This window comes from Falco cherrug, chromosome 7, assembly GCF_023634085.1.
Source record: "Falco cherrug isolate bFalChe1 chromosome 7, bFalChe1.pri, whole genome shotgun sequence".
Classification (NCBI taxonomy): Eukaryota; Metazoa; Chordata; class Aves; order Falconiformes; family Falconidae; genus Falco; species Falco cherrug.
The window spans coordinates 61,503,906-61,528,535 of NC_073703.1; the positions used below are offsets into that span (position 1 = coordinate 61,503,906).

Sequence of the window (24,630 nt, forward strand, 5' to 3'; positions counted from 1 at the left end):
CGAAAGCATGAAGACAGGGACTGACACAGCAGCAGGCTAAGCACTTTGTCCAGAACCTTAAAGCAGGGGGGTTTTGATCTGACTTCATTAATTTATTGCCTGCCTACATGAAAAAGTAGCTTGCTTTTTGCTTCTGCCAACCCTCTTGGCTCTACTGCAAGAGGGATTGGGTGTCTACAAACATCCCAGTTTAGCCCAGCCAAAAGCAGGGCTACTTGGCCTTCCTGAAATGGGTGCATTGCTCATGATTTGCATTGCAACAACTATAAAAACATCCCCTCCGGGACAAGCATAAACCTTCATGTTCCTCCCTAACGTTGCTCTTCACACATCAGGGCACAATTCTCTCTCAAAAAAAATCCCATGTCTTTTCATATCTTCCTTTGACAGAACTACCTCAGAAAGTTTCCACCAAACCATTTCATCCTTCAATACTCTCTACAGACTAATGAAAACCTATCCATAAGACTATCCTCAAATACACTGCTTATAGCATTAACAAGAAAATTTCCCATCATATAAAATTGAAAAACATGATCTATTGCACTTGTAGGAATTGTAGAAATAAAAGCACAGTAACCAAACTGATCCATCTGTGGTGGCTTGTTTTGATAAATATGAAACACAGGCTTTGAAAAAACAGAACTTTCAAACCTAGTGAGAAACAAAATACCCTTTCATTCGGCAAGTCACAACATTTATTAAAATTTCAAGAACTGTCACCCTCAGTCAAAATGACCTTTTATGTTGTAAAGCTTTAAATATTCCAAACTGTCTAGTGAATCTTACAGTGTTCCATGATAAAATTAGGTGAAAAGGGTCAGGAAAAAAATAGTTCATCTTCAAAAACAGGACTACAGTTCAAAGTTTCTATTACTTGTTAGTGAATTTACTAAGACAAGGTAAGTCACAAACTGAAACAGACCATCTGAAGAACTGTCTTAAACACGGGCTGTGGTGACAAAGAAGAGTGGCTACAAAAATTCAAGCTCTTCCAGGTAAACTGAGGACACCAAAAAATACCTATCAAGTAAGTTGAAAGCTACAGAAATTAAGCATTTTCCCCATCTTCCAGAGTTATTAGCTGTCAAAATTCACGAGAATACATAACTTCGATTTGCACAGAGAGTTAATACAATTGACTCTTTAAGGATACTTTAGAAGATAAAGACTTTTTTTTTTAAGCATTCCACTCCAGGGCATGTGGGGACTTCAGCAAGGGTCACTTACAAGAGATGATGAAGAGTCAGTGACTGAAGCAGGACAGAAGTGCTGTGGATTCGTTCCCTTATTGAAGCATGATATGGCAAATCAATAAAACCTGTTGCATGTTTGACTGTTAGGACAGGAAAACCTGTAACCAGTACATTCATGACCAAACATGGGCATTTCTGGGAGACGCAGGGCTGGATATAGACAGCTGTTACACACAGAGAAGTAGGAAGGCTGAATAGTGCCAATGTATTACGAGAAGTTTTAAGACTTTGGGGGAAATACAGCTGAATTTCTGATACAGCACATTAAAGCAAGCACTGTACATCTGAAAAGGAGTATTCCAGACTTTATTGATTACTTTACCAGCTAAATGTCCAAACAAACTGAACTTATACCTTCAAAGATTAAAAAAAAAAAAAAAAAAAAGAAAGAAAAAAGGTCCTCAAACCAGCCCTTTTTACGGTGCAATAGTTTTCCAAACAGTGGGTTTGGCAGAATGAAGAATGACACCATCAACACAACTGAAATGAGTGTAAAGTAGCAAAACAAGTTAACTGAGCAACACTATACAACTCTTAACTAGTCTTTTCAACAGATCTATTCCGTGTAAATTCAAAGCTTAGTAGTTAACACACTTTCAGATTTGTGATGAGAATGAGAAATACTAGAGTTGACTTCTAAAAGAAAACTACCTCCTGCTACAGGGCTGTTAGTAAAAGACTGTTGTCTATGAAATCAGAGGAGGTAGTTTGATTTAACCAAAACCATTCATCTCATGGATTAAAGGAATCAAATGCATTGTGAAATTTAAGGACAGTACAGTCCCTTTAAAAGTTTTTTTCCTGCAAAAAATTATTTTACTGAAAAGACTCTGTGACATTCTTCTTTTGTTAGCACTTCACACTTTAAAGGTAAAAAGGTTCAAAAACCTTACTCAGAGTAACACTGCTTTGACTTCAGACAGGCCTGTGTGATCTCATGCTTAATAGTTAGCCTATCCTATACATCAAGTGACCCCAACATCTGCATGACAGGAGAAACTACTTCCTATCTCACACTAAAATGGCAAGATGTGCAGCTATGAATACCAAATAGCTAGATAAACACAAAACTGAAGCCAAAATAGTCTTCAAGATTTTTCCAAAGGCACCTCAAGCACACTAGTCCCTTAGAGATACTTCACTTGTACTTTCCCCCCCTCTACTATTCAAAGTTCTCCTGAATGTGAAACGTGTATCACACAACAAATGCAGCCATTCTAGTTATGCAAGCATATAATATTTAAAATCAGTTTAAATACAGACCAAAAAGCAACACAATTACCTTAGCATGCTTTAATTCCAGTTCTGCTAGTTCCACCAGATTTTTTCTGAATGCTGCAACTCTTCTTGTCTTAAAGTCTATCAGTTCTGTAGAAAATAAAAATGGATTCATTAACAGTATTATTGCTAGTGCCCTCAACTGTTAACAGTTTCCTTCAGGATGGAAGAGCTAAAGGGTGAAAGAAGGCAACAGGAAAAAAACTCAAGTATAATCTCAGCACATTCCAGGCTCAAAGATAATGCTACACCACTGGATGAAAACAAACCACCATTGCATCTGTGGAAGCAAAGCTCTTTTGAAAGAAAAGACTGTAATGTGGATGCTCTTAAACATTTAATTCTCTTATTCTATGTGCACTGCTCATTCTAGGCTGATATGTGAAAGTCTTTAGGGAAGATGCCAAGTTAAAACTAGAATGAAGAACAGAGAAAACAAGTACGCATTATGCATATACCTTTATGACTAAATAGGATCATTCATTTTCCACTGTCTCATTAATAGGAATCATTAGCCAGATTTACAGAGTCAAAAAACTCTTAAATGATAAAAACAGAAGAGCACTCTGTTTAAACCTTGAACAAATCTGCTCCAAATGAGTCAGATTCCTACTAATTCACAACAATTTTAGTGTAATAAAAAAGAAAAAAATGAGAGTAAGGTTCCAGGAAAAAGGCAACATGTAAATAACGTTCTATTTCTGTAGAACTATTGTAACTCTGCAACTTCAGTGAAATCTCATTTCATGATCTCTCCCTTTTCTAATGTAGCGTCATCTCTGTGACAGACTGCTGCCTTCGCAGAAGAATGCATAAAACCAGAAGGAGAAATTTCAACAATACTTTAAAAGATTAGGTTTGCCTTTACTGATAGCAATTATAATTTTGTATCCTATCTTATGCATATAAAAGAAAGTGGTTAACAAGTAATTTGCATTTCGACTTTGTTCTGCCTAATGGAGCTATGAGAAGCCAAAGGAAAATATCACTGGAACTTTCCAAAATAAGTAAATGCTGCTTAAAAGATAATAGTTCTGCTTAGGAAATGGAACAAAAAATCTGTTTTCGTTAAAAATATCCTAAAATCTGTTAATTTTCAAGCAGTAACGTAGGATCAAAGACAACCCAAATACCTTGTTTTGCAGATTCAGAAATTTTCTCAAATTTCTGACAGCATATTTGCTGAGTAGTTTCAGCTTGCAGCACATCTTTATTTTTTGCTCTTGCTTTATCCAATGCCTTATTAGCATTTTCATAATCCACTAGTGACCTAGATCTTCTATAAAGGAGATCCTATAAAAAAAAGCATAAAAGGATGTATAGAGTTTACGAGGATCTATCCAAGGATTTTAGTATATACAAAGTAATAAAAAAAATAAGAAATATCAGATTCATTTTAGTCTTTCCTGCTGTATTTGAGTTCTTACTAAACTATTTGAATTCACTTTTATTTCATCCTGCAAGTCACAGGAATGTCCACACTGGATCAGACTCGCAATATAATATTGTTTAGGCTGCATCATGTCTGACAGAGACTAGCAACAGATGGCTTAAATGATATTCCAAAAAGCCTACACAAAGAGGCAATCACGGGAAATTTCACAGCTTCTTAGATTAGAAACAAACTATGTTTATATTATGTATTTGAAATACACACAGGGCCCAAAAACCAGCAGTAGCATTTTTTGTGCAACAGTTATTGCTGTCATCTTCTAACTACAGACATTTTCTGTCAAACACTTCCTCATTCTGTCATGTCACTTTATCATCTTACATCAAACAACACTAAGAATGGAATTTTCTGTAGGTATAGAATAACGAATTTGGCCCATGTGTGTTTGTATCAGCACTTGGAAGTCATCTGGAGTATCCAATTTTAATTTTTTTAAAAAAGGTAGAATTGTTTGCAGCCTACAAGCAGCAAACACATTGCAAACACATGAACAATTCACCAACAGCTCTTCCACTGTTTCTAATCATGCTTCACAATTTGGCCTGATAAGTGGATCACACAGTTCCAGTCAGTCCCACAGTCAGCAACTGCATTGTTACTCCTTACATACAACAGAGATGTATATATACATACACAGTATAATACAGTTGAGGGAGAAACTGCAGGCTAAAGGTGGCAGCATTTTAACCTATCTACTGTGTATTTCTCGATATGATCCTTTATCTCTCTCTCTCTTTTAAAAAAGAAACATTATTTCCCTGAACAAAACCCCATAGATTCACCTTAGCAGCTTGAGATTCCCTTAAGTAATATTTCAGAAGATCAGAAAGTTTAAGATCCTCATCAGCAGATACCCGGGCCTCTATTTTCTGGTAAAACAGTAAGTAAAAGCATCAGTTTAAAAAAATCTAGACTTTAGGTATTCGTTTGTATGATGCAAATACAACATAAAATATACAACAGTACATGACAGATTCTTTTTCAAAAACTAAGATCATTTGTGACAGAATACTTAAAGATGGATCATAAGAAACAGTATTAGAATTTTGTATTAAAATGTAAGCAATAACCTACTGTGCGAGCAGTAATTGAGAACTAGCTTCTACATTAAACAGCACTTTCTTCCCAATTTCAATTATATGTATCGCATATTACAAAAACTGCAGAGAAACAAACTTATCTAGTATAAAGAGTTGCACAAGAAGTTGTGTTGGTTTTGAGATCAAAGGAAAACACATTTTTAAGGCACCTTCGCAGGACAGTTATGCAACTGCATCTATTAAATGGTCCAAAAGATCAATAAAGTTACTTGCTTGTATTTGAAACAGACATGTATACGAATTTAGAAAGAGTCTGCAAGTGCATTTTTTAAATCTTAATTTTTAATAAAATTTCTAAAAGGCAAAATTTTAGGTCAAAGCAAGAAGTTCCAATAACTTAATTTTCTTTAAAGTATATATTTATGCAGATACAACTGCCTGCATTTATGAAATGCACACGTTTTTAATTCAAAACTCTTCCTGATATGTGTGGCATGCATCTTCTGCTCTATCAAGCCAAACAAATAAGGCAGAAGAGACAAAATATCTGAAAATCTGGCTAGGCACATCAGCAGTAGTATTTCTGAGCCAATTAATTGCAGAAACAGATCTTGGCTCCAGAAAAAAAGCTTCATGACTGACATTTTTTGGATTGAGGATTACATTTCTTCATTTCTTTTTTCCGTAACAAATTCTGTGATACCCAGTAACAAGTATGGAAGGCCTCCAAGCATTTTAGAGGAACAGCAACTTTACTAGTGTATTGCACAGAAGACAGGAAGACTGCCTAGAAATGTTTAGTAGACTGAAAGCTCCTAAAGATCTATCATTTTACAAATCAGATGACTGAAATCTCATGCTTTTTCATTGCCTACCATACACTGCTCAGATGCTTCATAGAGCAGCATCCACAAAACATCCACATATTAATGTCTAGTTGACACAAGATGTCCTGCCACTTCCGGGATGTACACAAAAAACTTATCTAAAAAGTTTTCATAGTACATACCCTTGTTTTGTCAAATAACTCTGACACCTTCAGAAAAAACCTGCACAAAGGAAACAGCTTATATTAAAACATTAATTTGAACAGTCTCGTTACTTTCTAGAACTCAAAATATAATCTATGACTGGCAATAAAGACTGTAAAGCCACTGCTTAGACTTGTGATTCACACAACTCAGACAACATAATAGTTTCAAATTGTAGCACTTCAAACATCAGGGAATTGTACAACTTCCGAAAAGGCAAGGGACAAAGCAAGCATAATGGATGGATGTTTTTTACTAAAGAATAACGGCACAGCTCCTCAGGGATTCTTTATGCTTCTGTGAATTAAACTCCAAACACCACCACTCTGGTTAATGTAACAGTCCTTACACTATTATCAAGCATCCTTCACTCAAATTGGAATGTACTTCACACAATAAACATGACGCGTACCCTACTTCAAATTCAGGGAGGCTGAGCAACAATGTGGCACATCTTCACCACAGGAGACAATACAAGGGCTCAGCGTAACAGCAGCCTGAATTACAGTCAAGTCGTACCATGGTGACACAAGACAGACGCAATTGCTGATGGACCCTAACAAACTACATCGACTCTCAATACTATAATCAAAGTAATTGATATGTAAGCTATCACCACATTTGGAAGTATATCACTGTAATTCAGGTAAATTAATAAAAATAAGTTAACTTTCATACTATTCTCTTACCTGTCATCACACCAACTCTAGTAAGTGTACATGTTCACAAGCATCAACATCTTTAAGCTAGTTAACTAAATTCTACTTTCAGATACACCAAGCTTCATAGTCAAGCAAATCACGGAAAGGTGGGAAGACAAACACCTGTACATACAGAACCTCTTCTATTTTCAAAATTTTAGGGATCTCTGTAGACTTCTTTCTTTTCCTAAAGGCAGTAAAATTGCCAGAACAGCAAAACTATTTTTCAAGATGTTGGTACAGGGAATACCCACAAAAATCAGTATACTCGGGCTGAGACCTGTTCTTGCTGCACATGTCAAAGCACTTAAAACACTTCAGCTGGTGAAAGAGTTGGGTTGTTTTCTTGTTCTGTGAGGACTGCTCCACCTTATCTGTGTAATTTTCTACAAACTGCAGAAAACAGCATTTTTTCCAGACAAATGTTAAAGCAAAATTATTAAAGCAGACAGTTACAGAAATTAAATACTAAAGAAGAAAATCTCTTAATGTGATACAACTATAATAAATACTGTTTTTCTCATAACAAGAGAGCTACCAATCTCAGCATGTCACCATTAAGACTGCTACTTAGCAAATTCCCCCATAAGTTATTAACAGTATCTTACTTGCATATATCTGTGGAGTCCTGCGTTCCTAATGCATATAATGAAGAACCAATTCTATTATAGTCATCTGCCACATCTAGAAGAACAAAAAAGCACTTGTTTTACTATTTCATTCCTCTTATTCCTGAAAATTTTGAAGTTCCTCTCTTTCTTCAAGAGTAGATGTTTTTCTAAAAGGAATATGCTTTAACATAAAAGCAGAAATAAAATTTCAATCATGTCACTTATTATGAAGGATAACTTCACACAATAAATGTGGTGCTCTCACCAAATCATGAAGTCCGTAATTTATCTAGAAATATTTAATATAATGAGCACCTGCTTCTGCTGGGTAAATTTATTGTGCAACTTTTATGTTTTATTTTGGTGAAAGGTGTACAAACTCGATGGCTGAAGTCTGAACAGACATCTGATTCTAAAGCCTAAAGCTATTTGGAAAAAAAACCCACAATCTAAGAATAACAAAGGATAAGTCTGTGTACCTGAGAGCAGAAAACTGAATGCAAAATCCAAACTGTAAAAATACAGTGCTATATGCACAACACCTCTTCTAGCACACACCTGATTTTCAGGAAATTCTTACCTCATCAACAAGCGGTCACTGGTTGAAGCAGCATTAGTGTTCAAGCATTTTAAACAATGAAATAAGAAGCAGGGTTTATAAAGATGGCTGCATAATTTGATCGGTGAGGTATTGCTATATAGTAATCATAAAAATAAAATCTTTGCACTCATGGCTTTTTTAAAAAGCATTTAGTATAAACTCAAGTGGAAGATGAAAATGCTAACAGAGCCACGCAATGACAGGAAAATATATTTGCTCAATATTTTTGAAGTTTATATGCCTTTAAGCAGTTTGGGGTTTTTTTTGTAAGTACCACAACCTTGTTTTAACAGATAAGCGGGTCACCTTCCAACCAATTAATTACTCCATACATCCCAAGGGAATCAGTGCAGTTGGTTACAGTGAATGGTATTAGAAAGCCATTAGCCTCCCCTTCTATTCCTCCCATTTAGACATAAAAATAGATTTTCTGCCGGAAATAGGAAGTCAGTATCTTTGCGAGCCCTGCAGCTCTCTGTCAGGCCTAAGTTATCCATAAACTACAGATTGCTCATTTCCAAAATAGGATTCCCAGGCCGTTGCTCTACTCCCCTAGCCAGAATTTCAAAAGGTGCCATTTGTCCCAATTTGCTGTTTGATAATATCAAAGTTGTCAATAAGCATCCTAGGCGATTTGAGTCTGAAAACCAGTAAAGCTTTGTCATGAGTTTGATCAATCCTTTCCCATCTGATCCTCTACAACCTAATTTCTAACAATTTTCTGGGTTCTACAACGTGAAAGTTTCTCACTGCCTAAATTCTGGCACCTAACTACCTGTGAATGAAGTTCAGTTTTCATTTTAAGAAAGCAAACACCAGAAACCATTTCAGGTGGGAACCGAATGAAGACAACACAGGGTCCCTTAGTACTTCACTAAGCCATAACAGACTCCCTCCATCTCCTACCACAAATACTAAAGCTACGAAAGACTCACTCTTCACACAACAGCAAGAGAAGCATCTGGAGAGCTTAGTAAATTCTTGGTTTAATACGTCATTCAATATCCACTTTACAGTCCTTACCAATGGAGATTCATAAAAGGTTTGTGGTCTGGTTTTGTGTGAACTACATTACTGCATATCGCGGTTTAACCCTGGCCAGCAACTAAGCACTGCACAGCTGCTCACTCGCCTCCCCCCATCTCCTGGGGAGGAGAACGGGGAAAAAGGCAAAACTCACGGGTTGAGATAAGAACCGTTTAATAATTGAAATAAAACAAAATATGGTAACAACAACATTTGTAACGAAAAGGAAAAGGAGAGGGAGAGAGGAACAAAATCAAAAAGGAAAAAAACCAAGTGATGCACAATACCAATTTCTCACCACCCACCGGCCAATGCCCAGCCAGTCCCCGAGCAGCGATCCCAAGGCCCCGGCCAACTCCCCAAGTTTATATACTCAGCATGACATTCTGTGGTATGGAATATCCCTTTGGCCAGTTTGGGTCAGCTGTCCTGGCTATATTTCTTCCCGATTTCTTCTCCCCCTCCAGCCTTCTCGCTGGCAGGGCCTTAACAACCAAAAAGTCCTTGACTTTTACTTAGCAACAACTGAAAACATCAGTGTGTTATCAACATTGTTCTCATACTAAATCCAAAACACTGCACTGCACCAGCTACTGAAAAGAAAATAACTCTATCCTAGCTAAAACCAGGACACTGTAGATAGCAAAGACAGACTCTGTGAATCAGACAGAAACTTCAAGAAAGTAGACAGAATCTATTAGTTCAATTTTGCCTTATCTGGGCACAAAAACCTAAAATCATGGGCAATAAAGGTCAAATTTTTCCTGAGCTTCTCAAAACTCACTAATTCTAAACCAAAGATTTTCCATTTTCTCAAATAAATGCACTGCACATGAGAAAACTATCCAGAGCTTCCAGAAATCATGTTAGTTAGCACTCAGCTCAGGAGGAGAAATCAATGGCTAAATGGAAAATTTCACCTCAGTAAGAAAAGGGAACCCACAAATCAAGCAACATACACATTCCAAGTCTTCATTCTAAAAGGCTGCAAAATGTAAGCCTGGCTTCCCGGTCTAGAACTAATGGCCCAAATAGGAGTTTGCTGCTCAGCAAGGTAATGCAATGCCTACTGTGCCAAGAAATTGCACCCTGATGAATGCAAGCTCATCCAATCAAGAACAAGTTTGTTAGGAGTAAAATCACATATACTGTTATATTACCTATCTTTACACTTTAAAAACTAAGAGTCAGACTTCAAAAAAAAATATTGCATGAAGCGCGTTCCTCTTCAAAGAGACAGCATGAAGAATCAAGATATCTTCAGTGTCACATTAGGCTTTCCTACTCCATCCAGTCTATTGCAGCAAAGGCTAAACTTCGAAAGCCAGATTAAAACTTAGACTATCCAAAGACTACACTTGGAGAAATTAATTCCCTTTTTGCATGCAAGAAGAAAACTAAAAATTACTGCTCCCCACAAACCACTTCTGTACACTTTAACTAGTATTATTTTCACCCTATAAAAAAACTCACTTTTATGTGATCTTGTCATTTTATCAGATTTGGCAGAGGCATCTTTGACTCTGTTGTGATATTCTACAAGGAATGTTCTTTCATGTTCAAAGAAGTCATCCACATCCTACCAAAAAAAAAAAAAAAAAGAACAATTTAAAACCCAGGATTTCACTCACTCTGTACAGAGCAACTGCAGAGTAAATTTGCCTATACTGCTGTAACATGAAATACAATCTATTTTTATTGTCTAAAATGCCATTTCTGTAAATTGATTACTTCACTTATTTTATCACAATCTGAAGTTTTACGAAGAATTTCGTAAGAATTAAGAACTCGTAACAAGCATCTTAAAGGTCTAGATAACTAAACCTGAAGTGAAGGAAATAATTTCACTACTAACTACCACTTCAGTGACAGAAAAACAGAATAAATAAAAAGACATCTACCTAGAAAAAGGGGAGGGGGGGGAAGACAGACACCCTGTGTCCACACAGATGCTGCAGACACAACAAAGACAGTATGAACACCTAGCTCAGAAATGTTGATATTGATGACAGATTTCTTTCAAGTTGGTAAACATAGGTAAATTTTAATATTTTCTGTATTACAATGAGATATTTGGTTTGTATTTATTTAAAAACCCCTCTAAAATAGCACAGATGCTCAATACCACAGAATAGCCTACAACATGAGCTTTGAACAATGTGCTTAGGAAAACTGCTGGTTATGTTGAGTTTGTATTTTTCTCCAAGTCATAATTAATGCATGGTTATACCCACTTCCCAGCAGTTTCAAGACTCAAGATTTTACAACTAGAAACTTTAGCTCCACTAATTTGCTTGCAATTGTAAAGTTACCACTAGAAAGAAAGGAGATCAAAATCATCTGCAGATTTTATGCTTGTTATAAAAATAGTCTTTCGACTTCTGGAAAAGTCAAAATGAAATTGAATTTTCATTAATTTTTTTTTTCTTGGTCTCAGTTACATTCTGGCACCTACTGGGAAAAACAGTATCACCACTACTGCTGCTCTTAGCTTTGAAACAGTAGAAGCATACTACAAGGCTGGCCAATATTTACACTGTTCACAACTTCTGAGCTGCAGCAGTTTCAAAGCTAGTGTACCTTCCCACTATATAAAATGACAGGCTAGAACAAAAAACAGATTATCAATTACGTATGGATTCAAAAATGCTTAACTTCATAAAAAAAGTACTGAAAGCCCTCCCTCACAGAAACAATCTAATACCTCTCAGTTATCTCGCATCCAGGGCCACAGGTCCTTTCCTATGCTCTGCCTCTAATTCTTAAGCTAGATATCAATACAAAAAAAAAAATCCCTTTTTTGTAGTTATGTAAAATTCTTTTTCACTAAAAAAAGGGGACAACAATGTTAATACATTTTAGATCTTGATATGTTAAGCAGTAATCACCTTTACTCCTGAAACAATGACACCATCTGCTGATTTAACCATATTTTTAAAGAAGTCTTCAAGTTTCTCTTTCTTATTTTTCCCACGAACACTCAACTGAAAAACAAATTCATTTATCAAGTTAGTTCATTTTCTGGAGGCAAGAAAAGCTTTAAAAAAAACACCCAGAACTATATACCACAACTTGCTACTCCTAAACCAATTTTCCTGCTCTCTGCGTAGTCTTACACTCTGTATTAATGGGACAGGGCACCATGCACCCAGAATGACAGACTAACTCATTTACTGCACTGTTCTTTATCACCTAAAATACTATTCCAGTATATAAATATTTTTTTAAAAAAACCCACACCTTCTAGCACCTGCAGATAATACCAAATGTATAAGGCGTACATTTCAGTTATCAATAATACAGTATTTATCATACATGGTATAGCTGTTGAGCTAACCTAGTATAACCAGGTTTTGCTTTTTTAAGTGTAGAATAGCAGATCTCTGATTTTCAGACCACAGAAGCATTTACCCCTCACAGCACTGAGGATGATGTTGGCTTCAGCCTCGTCACTCCCTTCCTGTCCATCTAAATTTGTCCAGTTTAGGTAAACTGAGTTCCTGAACCAGTAACCATTTCTACATCGAGCAACAAGAGGATCCTCTGTTAACATACTTGGAAGTTAAGCATGTACTCAATTGAGCCAGTCTTTGCAATGACTTCCTCATCACTCAATGCTGATTTCTGCGATTTTAAAAAGCAATTAAAATGTGTTTGCACAATATTAGCAACCACTAACTGCAACATCAAAGAGCTGTTATAAATCCAGAGTCCTCTCCATTACCTCAAAATTAGATAGTAACTCAGTACGTAACATGTGGATAGCCAAATTAGTCCAATCAATATCTAGTAAAAAAATTAACCAAATTTTCACCTACATTACTAACAATAAGGCTTTACTTATCAGAACATTTAATTAGAAATCCTCTCCAGCTTTGTTAGCAACAGTATTTAAACCATCATTCCAAATCCTAAAAATTAGCATTCCATCTTTGTTGCATCATCCTTCCCCACAAAAAAAAAAAAAAAAAAAAAAAGTCAGAGTGGACAAGTATAAACATCACACAAAATCCCCACCAAAAGCTAACATTTGTAATCCAAAACACAGTGGATTCACATTAGTATTTTTGATGCTGAGGCTACAGCACATAGTGCATTTGGTTCCCCAGGTGACAGGAAAATGAACACCTACAGACTAAATGAATTTCTAACTTCTACAATACAAGTATGTCTGGTATGAAGGAATTGATGCAATTTGCTCCAGGAGGTAAAGCCCTCTTAATCAATTTTCCATCCTACCATAAAAGTACATCTTGATTTTTCTTGCCAGCAACTCAGTTTTCAATACTCACATCCTGATTATATTCCAAGAATACATGGAAATTTAAATCTTTTCTCAAAATAGGATGTGCTGCCACGCGACACAAAAACACTTCATGCATTGCAACTGTCTTCTTGAATATTGCCAAATATTCACTGAAAACAAGAAACAAGATTTATGTAAGAATTTCACGTGAAGCAATTAAGTTTGATAAGCCTACTGAGCAGCTTTTAGAGACCCTCAGTAAGGATACAAAATTATAAGTTGATATAGTAGAGGTTATCACTACAATATTTTACATATACATAAATAAATAGTACAATGTTAATACTAGGGGGAAATTTGAAGCCCGAACATATTACAGACTTTTAATGAAGACTCAACAAATACATTCTAATTTTTAAGGCTAGCTAACACAGACTTGTTTGCTCAAAGTGTAACCTCATTTAATTGTCCTTTCCCCACACCCCAAAAATCAAGAAATTAAGATACAGACTACAGTCACTAAACACTATGTAGCTGATGTGCAAATTCCTTCCTCCCCATCTCCATCCCCTTGCCTATTTGCACCCTCCTTACTTATTTAAATGTTCACGTAGTTTTGTTAGCTGTTTAGATAGCTGTGTTTTATTCCATGTTAAAGCACCTAGCCTTTTTGGGCCGAAGCTTACGTGGATGACTTGCTTCATAGTGGTTCTAAAAGTGAAATTAAATGCTGCATTTGGTAGGTACAACCAAAAAAAATAATCAAGTTTAACCATGACAATCGCATAGTTGCCCATTTCAGCCAACTCATTAAAGCAATTACTCATTTGTGATTTAATTAAGAGGAAGGCATACTTATCAATACAAGTTTACTAGAATTAATTTTGCTTTGCAAATTCATTAAGACGTAACTTGTCTAGAAATGAGGAAGGGGCTCTCTTCCCCATTCTGACATCAAATGGTGAAATGATAATCAACACTTTTGCTTCCACTATGTGCAAGGAGGGTAAGATTTACATACCAGCAAAACAGCAGGGCCAGTGTTGGGAGATGTTTGATCTCAGTGAGAGTAGTAGTCATTCAGTGAAGACAAAAAAGGAGGATGCAGAGGATGGAGGTGGCAGTAGAAGAAACCCAAAGTTTTCTGTGTTATCCAACCCCTAACCAGACCACAAGAGAATCATGATCAGGGCCGCTGGAAAACCACAGATTCTTTAAAATCTATAGTGTTTTGCTAATTTCCAGTTTTCTGCATATGAAGTGTATATCTACTCTGCCATAAATTATGTAGTACATAACACTAACACAGAGCTTTTTCAAGACATTTGCTCACAGCAGCTGGAGTTCGGAGAGAAAGCAGCAGTTCTAAGAGTTCTATGTACTTTTCTTGCCAATTCAGAGCTCTTGATAGACGCAGTCTAGAAGCAGCGTAAATATACACTTGAAAACTGAAACCAATGACAGGAAAAAGATCAAAGAAGTGAATGCATGATAAGGAAAGTGGATGAAGCAAGGAGAAACTTCACTGTGTAACTCAATATGGAACAAAAAAGCCTTAGAGCAGATATTTCAATATACATTAAATTCACAATAAGGGAAAAATATTATTTTCAGGAAGTATATTCTCCTTGTGCAAAAAAAAAAAAAGGGAGCATCAAAAGTATTTTCTAGTAACCTCTGTATTTCTTGAGGATTAGAAAGTTGGCATTTATGTTTACAGTACCAACCACATGCAGAAATCCCTAGTTCAATCACAGTATGTATAAACCTTAAAGTCTCATTATGCTTCTAAAATGTGGAACCAGAGCTAAAAAAGATAGAGGTTACCTCCTCCCTTTGCAGGTGTTCTGTGAAGAAAAGGATCTAACTAGTTTTTCCCTTATGAAAGGATTGCTCAAGAACAAGCTGATTTTTTTTCCTGTTTCAGAAGATCTTCCATGAAATTATTTCTACAATTTTCCTAATGGCTCTGATCATGATCACTAAGATAACCCTGGTTATGCAACAACTAGATTCTCAAGCCTGTCCCTCACAGAGAACCATTCCAGTGAAATCAGAAACACAGGACAGCAAACAGCACTAAATGTTGAGGGATATAAAAAAATACAATTAAAAAGTAGTAATCAAGTCTACATACGCCTCCAGTTCTTGTTTCATCTTGGTGAATTCTTCTTTAGTCATTGATCCTTCCCCTTCTCCAAGTTTCTGCAACTTCTCCCTTGAGGCATCAAAGTCAGGCCTGGGTGGTGCTGGTGGAATCTGGAATTGAATCACATTTTTTTTAATCGCTCATCTTCTCAGCCAAACAACATCCATTCAGTACAGGAACTGTAGATTGCCTGCAGCTTTTTAATATATAGCTCTCTCTTTCATCACGCATTACAGCACTTATGAATAAAGTCATGAGTCAGACATGCTGCATTACTATACCAATGTTGGCCAAGTGTCTGTGAAGATTACTAAAGTATTAACTAGTGGCTTCAGTAGTTTAATTACCACCTAGCTTTCCCATTACAATGAATTAAAACTTGAAATCATTACTTTATAATTAGTTTTGTTTTAGCTTATTTGGTAAGGACTATTTCTTGTTCAAAGAAAACAAATTAATTTCACAATTGTTTTCACAATTCGTAACTCCCCAAAACTTAAAACCAAAAAACCATTCCATATTGTTTGCAGGCACTAGCTCTTTCTTGCAGCACCATTCACATTAAAGATATATCTGTGGAAATAACGAAGCACACAGTAAACAAGCCTCTAGGTTGATCTTGTAATACAGTACATTAGCATTGAAAGAGAAAACATTGCATTCAAGCTAATCCTGAATTGCTATCGGTAAAAGGGACACAGAACAAAGCTAAAATATGCTTAAATTTTAGCTCACCGATGTTTGTCCATTACATTAATGAATTAAGAAAAGAAAAATCCAGCATCTACAGTTAACTGTCTGAAACTAGTTATTACCCCCCTGAAGGTCTAGTCACTTAAAATAGCTTTTCTGACTAAAAAAAAAGACTAGCTCAAGAATGGTATGACACATCACAGATTACATTGATCATAATGTACCCACTAGTCAATGATAAATATGTGTTTACCTTCCAAGTCAGTAGACATCCCCCCAAACACAAAATGAATACTTGACTTTCACACCAGGATGACAAACGTTCCTATTTGCAATTCAAGTATGAACAGCAGCACCCATTTTTAATAGGAAGTATCATAAGGAGACAATTTTGGGACCTCTGTTGCCCAGAGGCCTGAAATAAACTTCAAAACATAAGTTTTTGTGTATTAAGGTTCTCTGTAGTTCTAGATGGTATTTGTGTTGGTTTTTTTCCCCCTCCAACTAATTGATGGTAAAATGATTCTGATCTTCATAATGAAAACTGGAAAAGTCTAATCACTAGAGTTCAGTTACTGCACTCTGCTATTCCAGCTAAAACAAAGGCAACATGAAACTTAATTACAAGTTAAACATTAGCTTGCAAAAACAATATCACCAAGTTATACAGTTCACCTATCTCCCACACTTTTAACAGACTGGACTAAAAATACACTTGGATACAGAGTAAACTACTCAGTCCTTGGGAGTGAAAGACAAGAAAGTATGACAACCTACAGGAACTTTCCTCCAAGCTTGCTTCAACTATTAATTTTGTGTAATTGCATAAAATGGAGTACTGGAGATCTGATCTTAGAAGGAACGAACATTTGCCATTTCTATTGCACATAAAAGCACTCGTAAGTACTTTTGATACAGCCAGCCAACAGAAAACAGTGTACACAAACCAAAAGAGCTGCACGATACTTACGATATAGCCAGCATAGTCCTCGTTCTCAACAAAAGAATCATGAAGCCAAATGAACTCTTCATGTTGCCGGACAACAGAAAATTCATTTTGTTTGAAATTTGGTAAGGAACTCTAGAAGGGGAAAAGGAGTAAGAATTACAAAAAAGAAAACCAATCACCACCATCACCACCCCAAAAAAAAACACAAACCAACAAACCCAAACACCAAAACAGAAAAAAAACCCACAATGTTTTTCAATACCATAAGAAAAACACCTTAAAGGAACAACAAAAATATCCCTGTAAAAATAAGCCAATCATCCAAGTAAGGATTTGACAAAAAAAAAAGTTCATATAGCAGTAATTACCCATCTTGATTAGTGCAGCAATCAATTGGAATGGGCTGTCCAAAGAGGCTGTGGAGTCTCCAGCCTTGAAGATATTCAAAACCCAAATGCACAAGTCCTGAGCAACTGCTCTCATTCCCCCTGATTTAATAGTGGGGACGGAACTAAATGATCTCCAGAAATTTTATTCAACCTTAACTATTCTGTGCTTCTGCAATCAATAAACATTCAAAACAAAAAAAGCAGCAAAACCAAAATCCAGCAGTAGCTAGAAATGATTCTTCAATGTAATTCCATTATGAAATACATCTGAAACTATGGCTAATTAATAAAAAATATACTGAAGAATACTGAGGTATATTAAAAATTCTACCTGCAAATACGCCTATTAATAAGCATGGGAATAGCATGACAACACATCAGTACAAAAAGCTGAACATCACCTTTTTCTAAATAGTTTTTTAACCTCAACTTTTTAGTGATCTTTTTCTTAAGCACTGCAGCTACACAGTCTCTTAAAACATGAGATAATGCTCCTTTAATTTCCTTTGGATTGTGTTACACTTTTTTCAATAAGCAGAAGAAAATGTTTAGCACAAACCCAGGCTTTTACCTTTGTATGGACGGTGAATTTCACTTTGTCCCTCTCACTGAGTGCATCTGAGATATCCACTTGCAGAGCAGCATCAGTCTGGAGATCTACATTTATTGCTCTAAGCTAAACAAAGAAAAAACTATTTAGCTTAGATTTTAAAAAACAAAAAGTTAATTATACTTCCCTTAACATCCCTCGAGAAGAATCCTGATGCTGTAATGCTGAACATCCTTAAAAGACAAGACAGATTATAAAAGCCCCAACATTAAAACATTATTTCCAGCAGAAAAAGAAATACCAGCAGTATTCCTTATGGCACACATGACCATACAAATAATTTCCTTTACCATACTCCTTGTTAGTGCACTATTTTTGTTTCTGTGTATGGTCAAGACAAAGTACATGTATGGACAGCAGCAAATTCAGTAGTTTTTTCTCTGCGTTCCCACCACTCCCCTGAACTGACAACCTGCTTTAAGTAAACATTCTTGTAAAGGTACTAACAGTTGGAAAGGTACTTTTAAGGAGAAAAGTGGTCCTGTATTTCAAAGAAGCAGGAGCTATTAAAGACCTGGTTTACTCACATTGTCTTACACTATTCTTTTGTTTAAGATGTCCCATGATATACTGAAAAAGCTTAAACAAAATGATATCCTGAACTTCACAGAGCTACGTCTCTTGGAAATATTTTTCCACAAGACACGAAACCTGAACTCTCTCACAAAATAATTCCGAAGTTACACTGAAAAGAAAATGAGATAATGATCAAATGTAAAAAACCTGAAAGATTATCTCAGCACTGCAACGTTTGGCAGTAACTGGGCCAAAGACTTCAACAGTAGTTGGTGAAACTAACTCATCTAAACCCCAAATTCAAATCCCTTCACCTTTGCAGCATTGTTGTGCTAGAGCAATTTGTCCCACGACAGTTTCATTATCAGGATCAATAGACATTTAGAATATGTTTACAAGTACTAAGGCTAACTGAAATCTTCTCCAACTGCATTGTCAAAAATTATTTCAATGTCATGCTCATGAATAGTGAGACACTGTTTTCTTTGATGTTGCATTTTTTTCTAGAAATATCACATTCTACAGTACAGAAATGCTCTTCCATACAAAGATACAGACTTTTTCCTGCAAAATTTTTCAGGACTGAATTTTGAAGTCCGTGCTCAAATATCAGCAACACAAAGTACAAAGGTTACACACGAGCAGACTTTGAAGGTAATGCTGCAAGGTACTGTAACAGCTCTAGGAGAGAAGCATCAACCGCCACATCTTGTTTTCCCAGGTTATCTTAATCCTGATCTTAAATCATAGTGGCCAGCTCTCACTCTAGTTTTCTTGTTAACCTCAATACATGGACAACTTTGCTGCTTACATAGCAGCAACCAGACTAATATATCTTAGAATTAGCATATTAAACCAAAATCATACAGTCTAGCATATTCTGCTAGGCTAGTAAAATGTAGCAGTTCAATAGCTACTACACAAACAGTAACAAGCTTTTCCATACAGCAAAGCTGGAAATCATTAAAACCACCAGGGTAACATATTCACACGCATGGTTCAGGAATCCCTTTTTGTTTTGTCTTCCCAAGGTTTAGGGGGTCACTGCCTCACACAAAGGCATATTATCATGCAACAATCCACTGCAGATCACTTCTCAGAGGCAGAATCTCTTAGCTCCTACTGTGTTTCCAATGTGCTTAACGTCTAATTTAGGAAAGAAAAATATAATCTGACATACCGATGTCTGCCTTATGCCATGACACCACATTTTTCAGCTTGTAAAAAAGTTTTTAGTGGTTACATTGTCGGGGGCACTGTTTGTTTTCTCTGGTCCTCCAGAGTACATTAATCTCAGCAAATAATCTGGATTATCTAAATGGTTATTTTGTAGTATTTCACAGGTCACAGAAACTAATAAAATGCTTTTTTCTTCTGTATTTTAAAAAGTAGTACAATCCAAAATTCTAACATTCAGTCTAAGAGCTGTCAAGTTTGTCACTGGTCTATATGCAGTCTCTAGTGCAGCACACCCTGGCCATACACACTTCTCACAACTTTAGAAACAAAATGCTTATCTGTGCTGAGAAAATTAATAACTACCTAAACACGACTACTTCACTCATGATATACAACTGTAAAGGACTGTTTAATTTATACTGAGTTAAGTTTGTAACCATTTTGAAGAGCCTAATCATATGTTAAATTATGCTGTGTAGCCTGACTGCCAACAGGGAACATTTTCATCTGCAATGGTAATGAAGCATTTATGAAAGGTGTCAAAGACAATCAGAAAGTTGAAGGACTTTAAATGTATTCATGTGACACAACGGTTCAAGTTGCGTTACTGGGAATTAAATTCACAAACATCATCATCACACAACAAACTTAAGCAATCTCTTCATCACTACTTCCAAAAGAAAACCACCTCCAATGCATGGTTTTCTAGTCACGATGGGAAAATGAAAAAATAAAATGCTACAAAACCTGATCTGGATGAAAACTGAAAGTACCTTAAATTCTGGAAAAAACGGAGGTTGCATAGAGTCCCTTTGTATCTACCTCCCTGCTCCTCCCCCCTCCCCAGGTCTAATACATTCAACACAGCACAGTAATTTTATGCTTAGATACATACTCTACGCCCATGCTGAACTACTTGCAAAACAAAAGCCAATTTAGTTTAGCTGTTTTCCAGTTTCCTATGCTATACCAAGAAAGTATCTGTTTTATTCAAAGGGTCTAGAAAATACCAGAAGCCAAAACCAGGGCTAAGCAGTATCACAGTATTAAAAAAGAACACAACACAAGGAGAAGCTTTAGCACCTAAGCTCTTACTCAAGGATCAATTATACTTCAGATGATAGTGGAAGGAAGCTGGAAGAGACAAGAGGAACAACCAAACATAACATTCCTCTGTAAAGTCATCTGCCAACAACAGTAACTTCTATATTCTAAGCTCTTTCAAAAGTGTTAGAGAAAAAAGACCCTTTCTTCAGTGGGGTCTTTACAGGCAGATAAATACACAGAGCAAAAGAAACAAATTATACTTCTACAAGATTACAAAGTATCTTCACAGCATTAAGTTTCTAGCAGACCTGTTGTAAAGGATAGCTCATTTCCTCTAAGCGAGTAAAACAAGCGCATTAGCCAAGCCCTCTAAAGTTTATATAGATATAAAATACACAAGACAGTACTAGCAGAACAATACTATATCACCTTTCAAAGGGCGTATTGTTTACATTAGAGACAGCACAAAAAAAGGCCTAACAGGAACAGAGTTACTCAAAGTGAACTCAATACTATGTTCCTAAGTGAGATTTAGAAAAGCAATTCCCTCAAGTTCATTTTAAGCCAACCATTTATAATAAGTTCCTTCTACAGACCACCCACTGCTGCTTCCTCAGAGATGATTCTCAGTGCTCTGTTTTACAATTCTTCAGAAAAGGCTCCATATGGTATAACACAATTGTTTGAGAATTACCGTTCTGTGTGGCATCAGCATAATTTCAAGCCCTCTTTTCATCTCATCATCCCCACATCAAACTTAACACAACTGTAGCTGACCAACATGATTCTGAAGAGTTAAAAATGCAGTTGTCATAGCAATACCTAAATTCTAGAGGGGAAAGAGTACTGATTCTCAAAACTAAAAGCTCAACTACTCTAACCAGAAGTTGCCATCCACACTTTCAAACAAAGGCTTGACCTGCTCATTTTTTAATCAGAGGAAGGCGACAAATCAGAACCAGGGAAACACTTTATGAAAAGCTGTTTATTTTTACTACTGCTACTAAGAAACAAAAAAAGTTATTTTTTTTTAAAGCACAGCAAATCCATTCATAAACAGAATAACAGTATTGCTTTTGATGAGATTTTCTGTATCACAATCAAAATCATGCATATAAAAAGCTGGGTTTAACCCCAAGGATTTACAGCAGTGAAAAAATTAAAACCTCAGAGTGATTGAAAATAAAACCTAAAAAAATTAGGGAAAGGCAAAGGGTGCTGTTGTCGTTTAATTCCTCAGTGCTAGATGAAGATGGAGGGAAAAAAATAAATAAATAATAAAAAAAAGGCTGCACTTGGCCAACCGAGATGATGTAAGTTGTCCAACAGCACAAACAAGACTGCTAAGAGATTTCTTAAGGCTTTCAAATTACCCTGTGAACTCCGACTACCTGTAGGTTTAGAGGGAAAATTGATAACCAACCAATACAACAAGTTTCACATGAGATCAGATCTGCATTGCTATGTTCTACCTGCACCTTCAGACAAAGACAACTGCACTTCAATGCCTGTTCATAAATAGCAGGGACAACCTATGTAAAATACAACTCCATAGTTAACAAGTTCTTCAGTCCTTGTTCTGAACACACTCAAAGGACCACAATTCCCATATCTCTTTTTTAACCGGTGTTCTTACTAAAGTAGCTGTATAATTAAAGGCAAAAGCTCTACAGTGGCCAGCATTGGCCTAATACAATACTAGAATTCCTCTTTTTGATTTCTAGTCATAAACTGGAGCATAAAATGCACTGAATTTCTATCATGTGCATACAGTCAAAAAGTACTTAACATCATATCTGACACCTGAGTACGGCACCCATGACAAAGGGGTATACCAACAGAGCGGTTTTCAGATTTTGTATTTTTAGTAATATGCTGGATGTAGTCACTTTACTACCCAGCAACAGCCAAGGCAACCTAAGCCAACTCAGAAGTCGCTCTCCTACCTTGCCCAGAGCCAGTCTTTCTGAAGAAACTAACTGATGGGGGTAATTGGTCTGAGTAAGTTATACAAGATTAGCTGATTTGTTGCTTAAGTGAGGCAGGCAAGTTAAAGATGGATGCAGCAGCCAGATGACAACTGAAGGCCACAAACAGCAGGGCAGAGAAAAAGGTTTTCTCAGCAAGCAACATAATTTGTGGCATCCTGTCCCAACAAGAGAACTTCTTTGCAATAAAGAGTTTATTATGCAGCGTGTGCCTGCCATGTAGACGTCCCATTGTTATCTATGGGAGAGCCTCCAGGCCCCAGGAGAGGAGGGAGAGCAGCAGTTCCACCTAGGCCCTGGCCCTCCATCAAAGATGGAACCCGGTGCTCCCCGCACGGCTGGCCGACCCGCCAGCCCCACAGCCCCGCCGGGGCGGGGGTCCCACCCGTGCGGGGAGGGGCACGGGGGGCGCACACGCAGCCCCTCCGGAGCCCGAGGGAACTGCCCTTCCAAAACTTGGGTGACAGAACAATGAAAGACCCAGGGCAGAGCCCCCTCAGGCCGGCAGGAGTTCCAGAGGCTGCGCTACTTCCACCTTAGCGGGCAAGGGGCCCGCAGCCCAAGTGCCCGCCGCCGCCCGGCATCCCGGCTCCCGCGGCGGGCTCGGGCCCGGCCGCGGCTGAGGGGCCTCCGCCGGAGGGGGCCAGCCCTGCCCTCCCCACCCAGCCCCGGCGCCCGGGTCCCCGACGCCTCCCCGCGGCACTCACCCCTCGGTCCTCCTCCGAGAGGAAATCTGGGCCGTCGTCCGAGCCTTCCTGCTGGGGGCGAAGGGGAGGAGGCGGAGCGGGCCGCGGGGGCGCGGAGGGGCACGGCCGGCGGGCAGAGGGGGAGGGGGGGAGACAAAGCGCACAGGTTAGCGACCCGGCCGCACACGCCCGCCCCGCCCCGGCACCGCGGCCGCCCCGAGACCCACCATCATGGCTGCTCGCAGCGCTCTGCGCCCGCCGGCCCGCCCGGAGCCCAGCGCCGAGGCGGGGCTGCGGCGCGCGGGGGCGGGGTGGGGCGGGGCGCCCGGGCGCGCGGGGCGGTGGCGGTGGCGGGGAGCTGCACCTCTCGCGAGGGAGCGGAGGGCGCGGGCCGCGCGCGCCTAACCCCCGCCCCGGGGCGGGGGCCGCTGAGGGAGCGCGCGGGCGGGGCAGCGGCGGGGAGGGGGCGGCCGCCGGCCCGGGGCTCTCGGCGGGCAGGGGGGAGCCGCCCGCCGGCGGGGAGGTGGCGGCCGCCTCGGTTTCCCCCGTTGCTGCCGGGGTGTGCGCTGGCCCGTGCTGCGGCGGCCGCGCTCCTGGGGCTTCGCTGCCGGGTCTGGCGAGCAGCGCGGCCCTGGCGGGCACAGCGCGGCCGCGCTTCGGCGGGGAGCGCTTCCCCCGAGCGCTGTGCACAAGCGAGAGCTTTGCACAAGCAGAGCTCGGGCGCCTGGCACGCCGAGAGCGAGTGTGCAAAACCTCCGAAAATGCGCGTAACGGGGACAGATGCTCTGCCGGCCCTGGGCCTTAATCACAACCGATGGCTTCCGTGCTGGCCTGCGCCTCGTCCCATCGTTCCTGTCAGAGACGCACTTCGCAGCACCAGCCCTTCGCCAAGCGTGTGTGAAAGACACTACACAATCACACAGTGCTAGAAATTAAGTGGTTTCTAATGTGCCTTTGATTTATGGGCAGCTACCTGACTCAGATTGATGACTGCCTTTCACTCAGATCAAGAAATGGAGGCATTAGAGGCCCTTTTGTCTAATGACAGCAGAAAACACCAGCATCTACAAGCTAAACTGAACATACGCGTGGAGGGTGGGGAGTCCGTGCCTGGGACTGCGTTTTGGTTTGGATCAGAGCTAGAACAGCCAAGAAACAGCCTCAGGGTGGGGTTTCATGAT

General features: G+C 38.6%; 1 protein-coding gene across 2 annotated transcripts in view; it reads right to left on the reverse strand.

Moving 5' to 3' along the window:
- The window catches only part of SNX6 (sorting nexin 6), a 29,427-nt gene extending 5,644 nt beyond the window's left edge, over positions 1-23,783 (reverse strand). The window contains exons 1-13 of one of the 2 annotated variants that reach the window (XM_055715486.1): positions 23,677-23,783; positions 23,471-23,518; positions 17,995-18,099; positions 17,056-17,166; positions 15,381-15,502; positions 13,290-13,413; positions 11,886-11,981; positions 10,471-10,576; positions 7,368-7,443; positions 6,037-6,076; positions 4,770-4,856; positions 3,668-3,827; positions 2,539-2,624 (exon numbers count right to left, since the gene is read on the reverse strand). In XM_055715486.1, the coding sequence (XP_055571461.1) occupies positions 2,539-2,624; positions 3,668-3,827; positions 4,770-4,856; positions 6,037-6,076; positions 7,368-7,443; positions 10,471-10,576; positions 11,886-11,981; positions 13,290-13,413; positions 15,381-15,502; positions 17,056-17,166; positions 17,995-18,099; positions 23,471-23,518; positions 23,677-23,682 (1,167 nt within the window). In that variant the 5' untranslated portion in view covers positions 23,683-23,783. Of the gene's footprint in view, positions 1-2,538; positions 2,625-3,667; positions 3,828-4,769; positions 4,857-6,036; positions 6,077-7,367; positions 7,444-10,470; positions 10,577-11,885; positions 11,982-13,289; positions 13,414-15,380; positions 15,503-17,055; positions 17,167-17,994; positions 18,100-23,470; positions 23,522-23,676 lie in introns of both variants that reach the window. The other variant, XM_055715485.1, reaches the window with a different exon arrangement.
- Between the last annotated feature and the right edge of the window lie 847 nt (positions 23,784-24,630).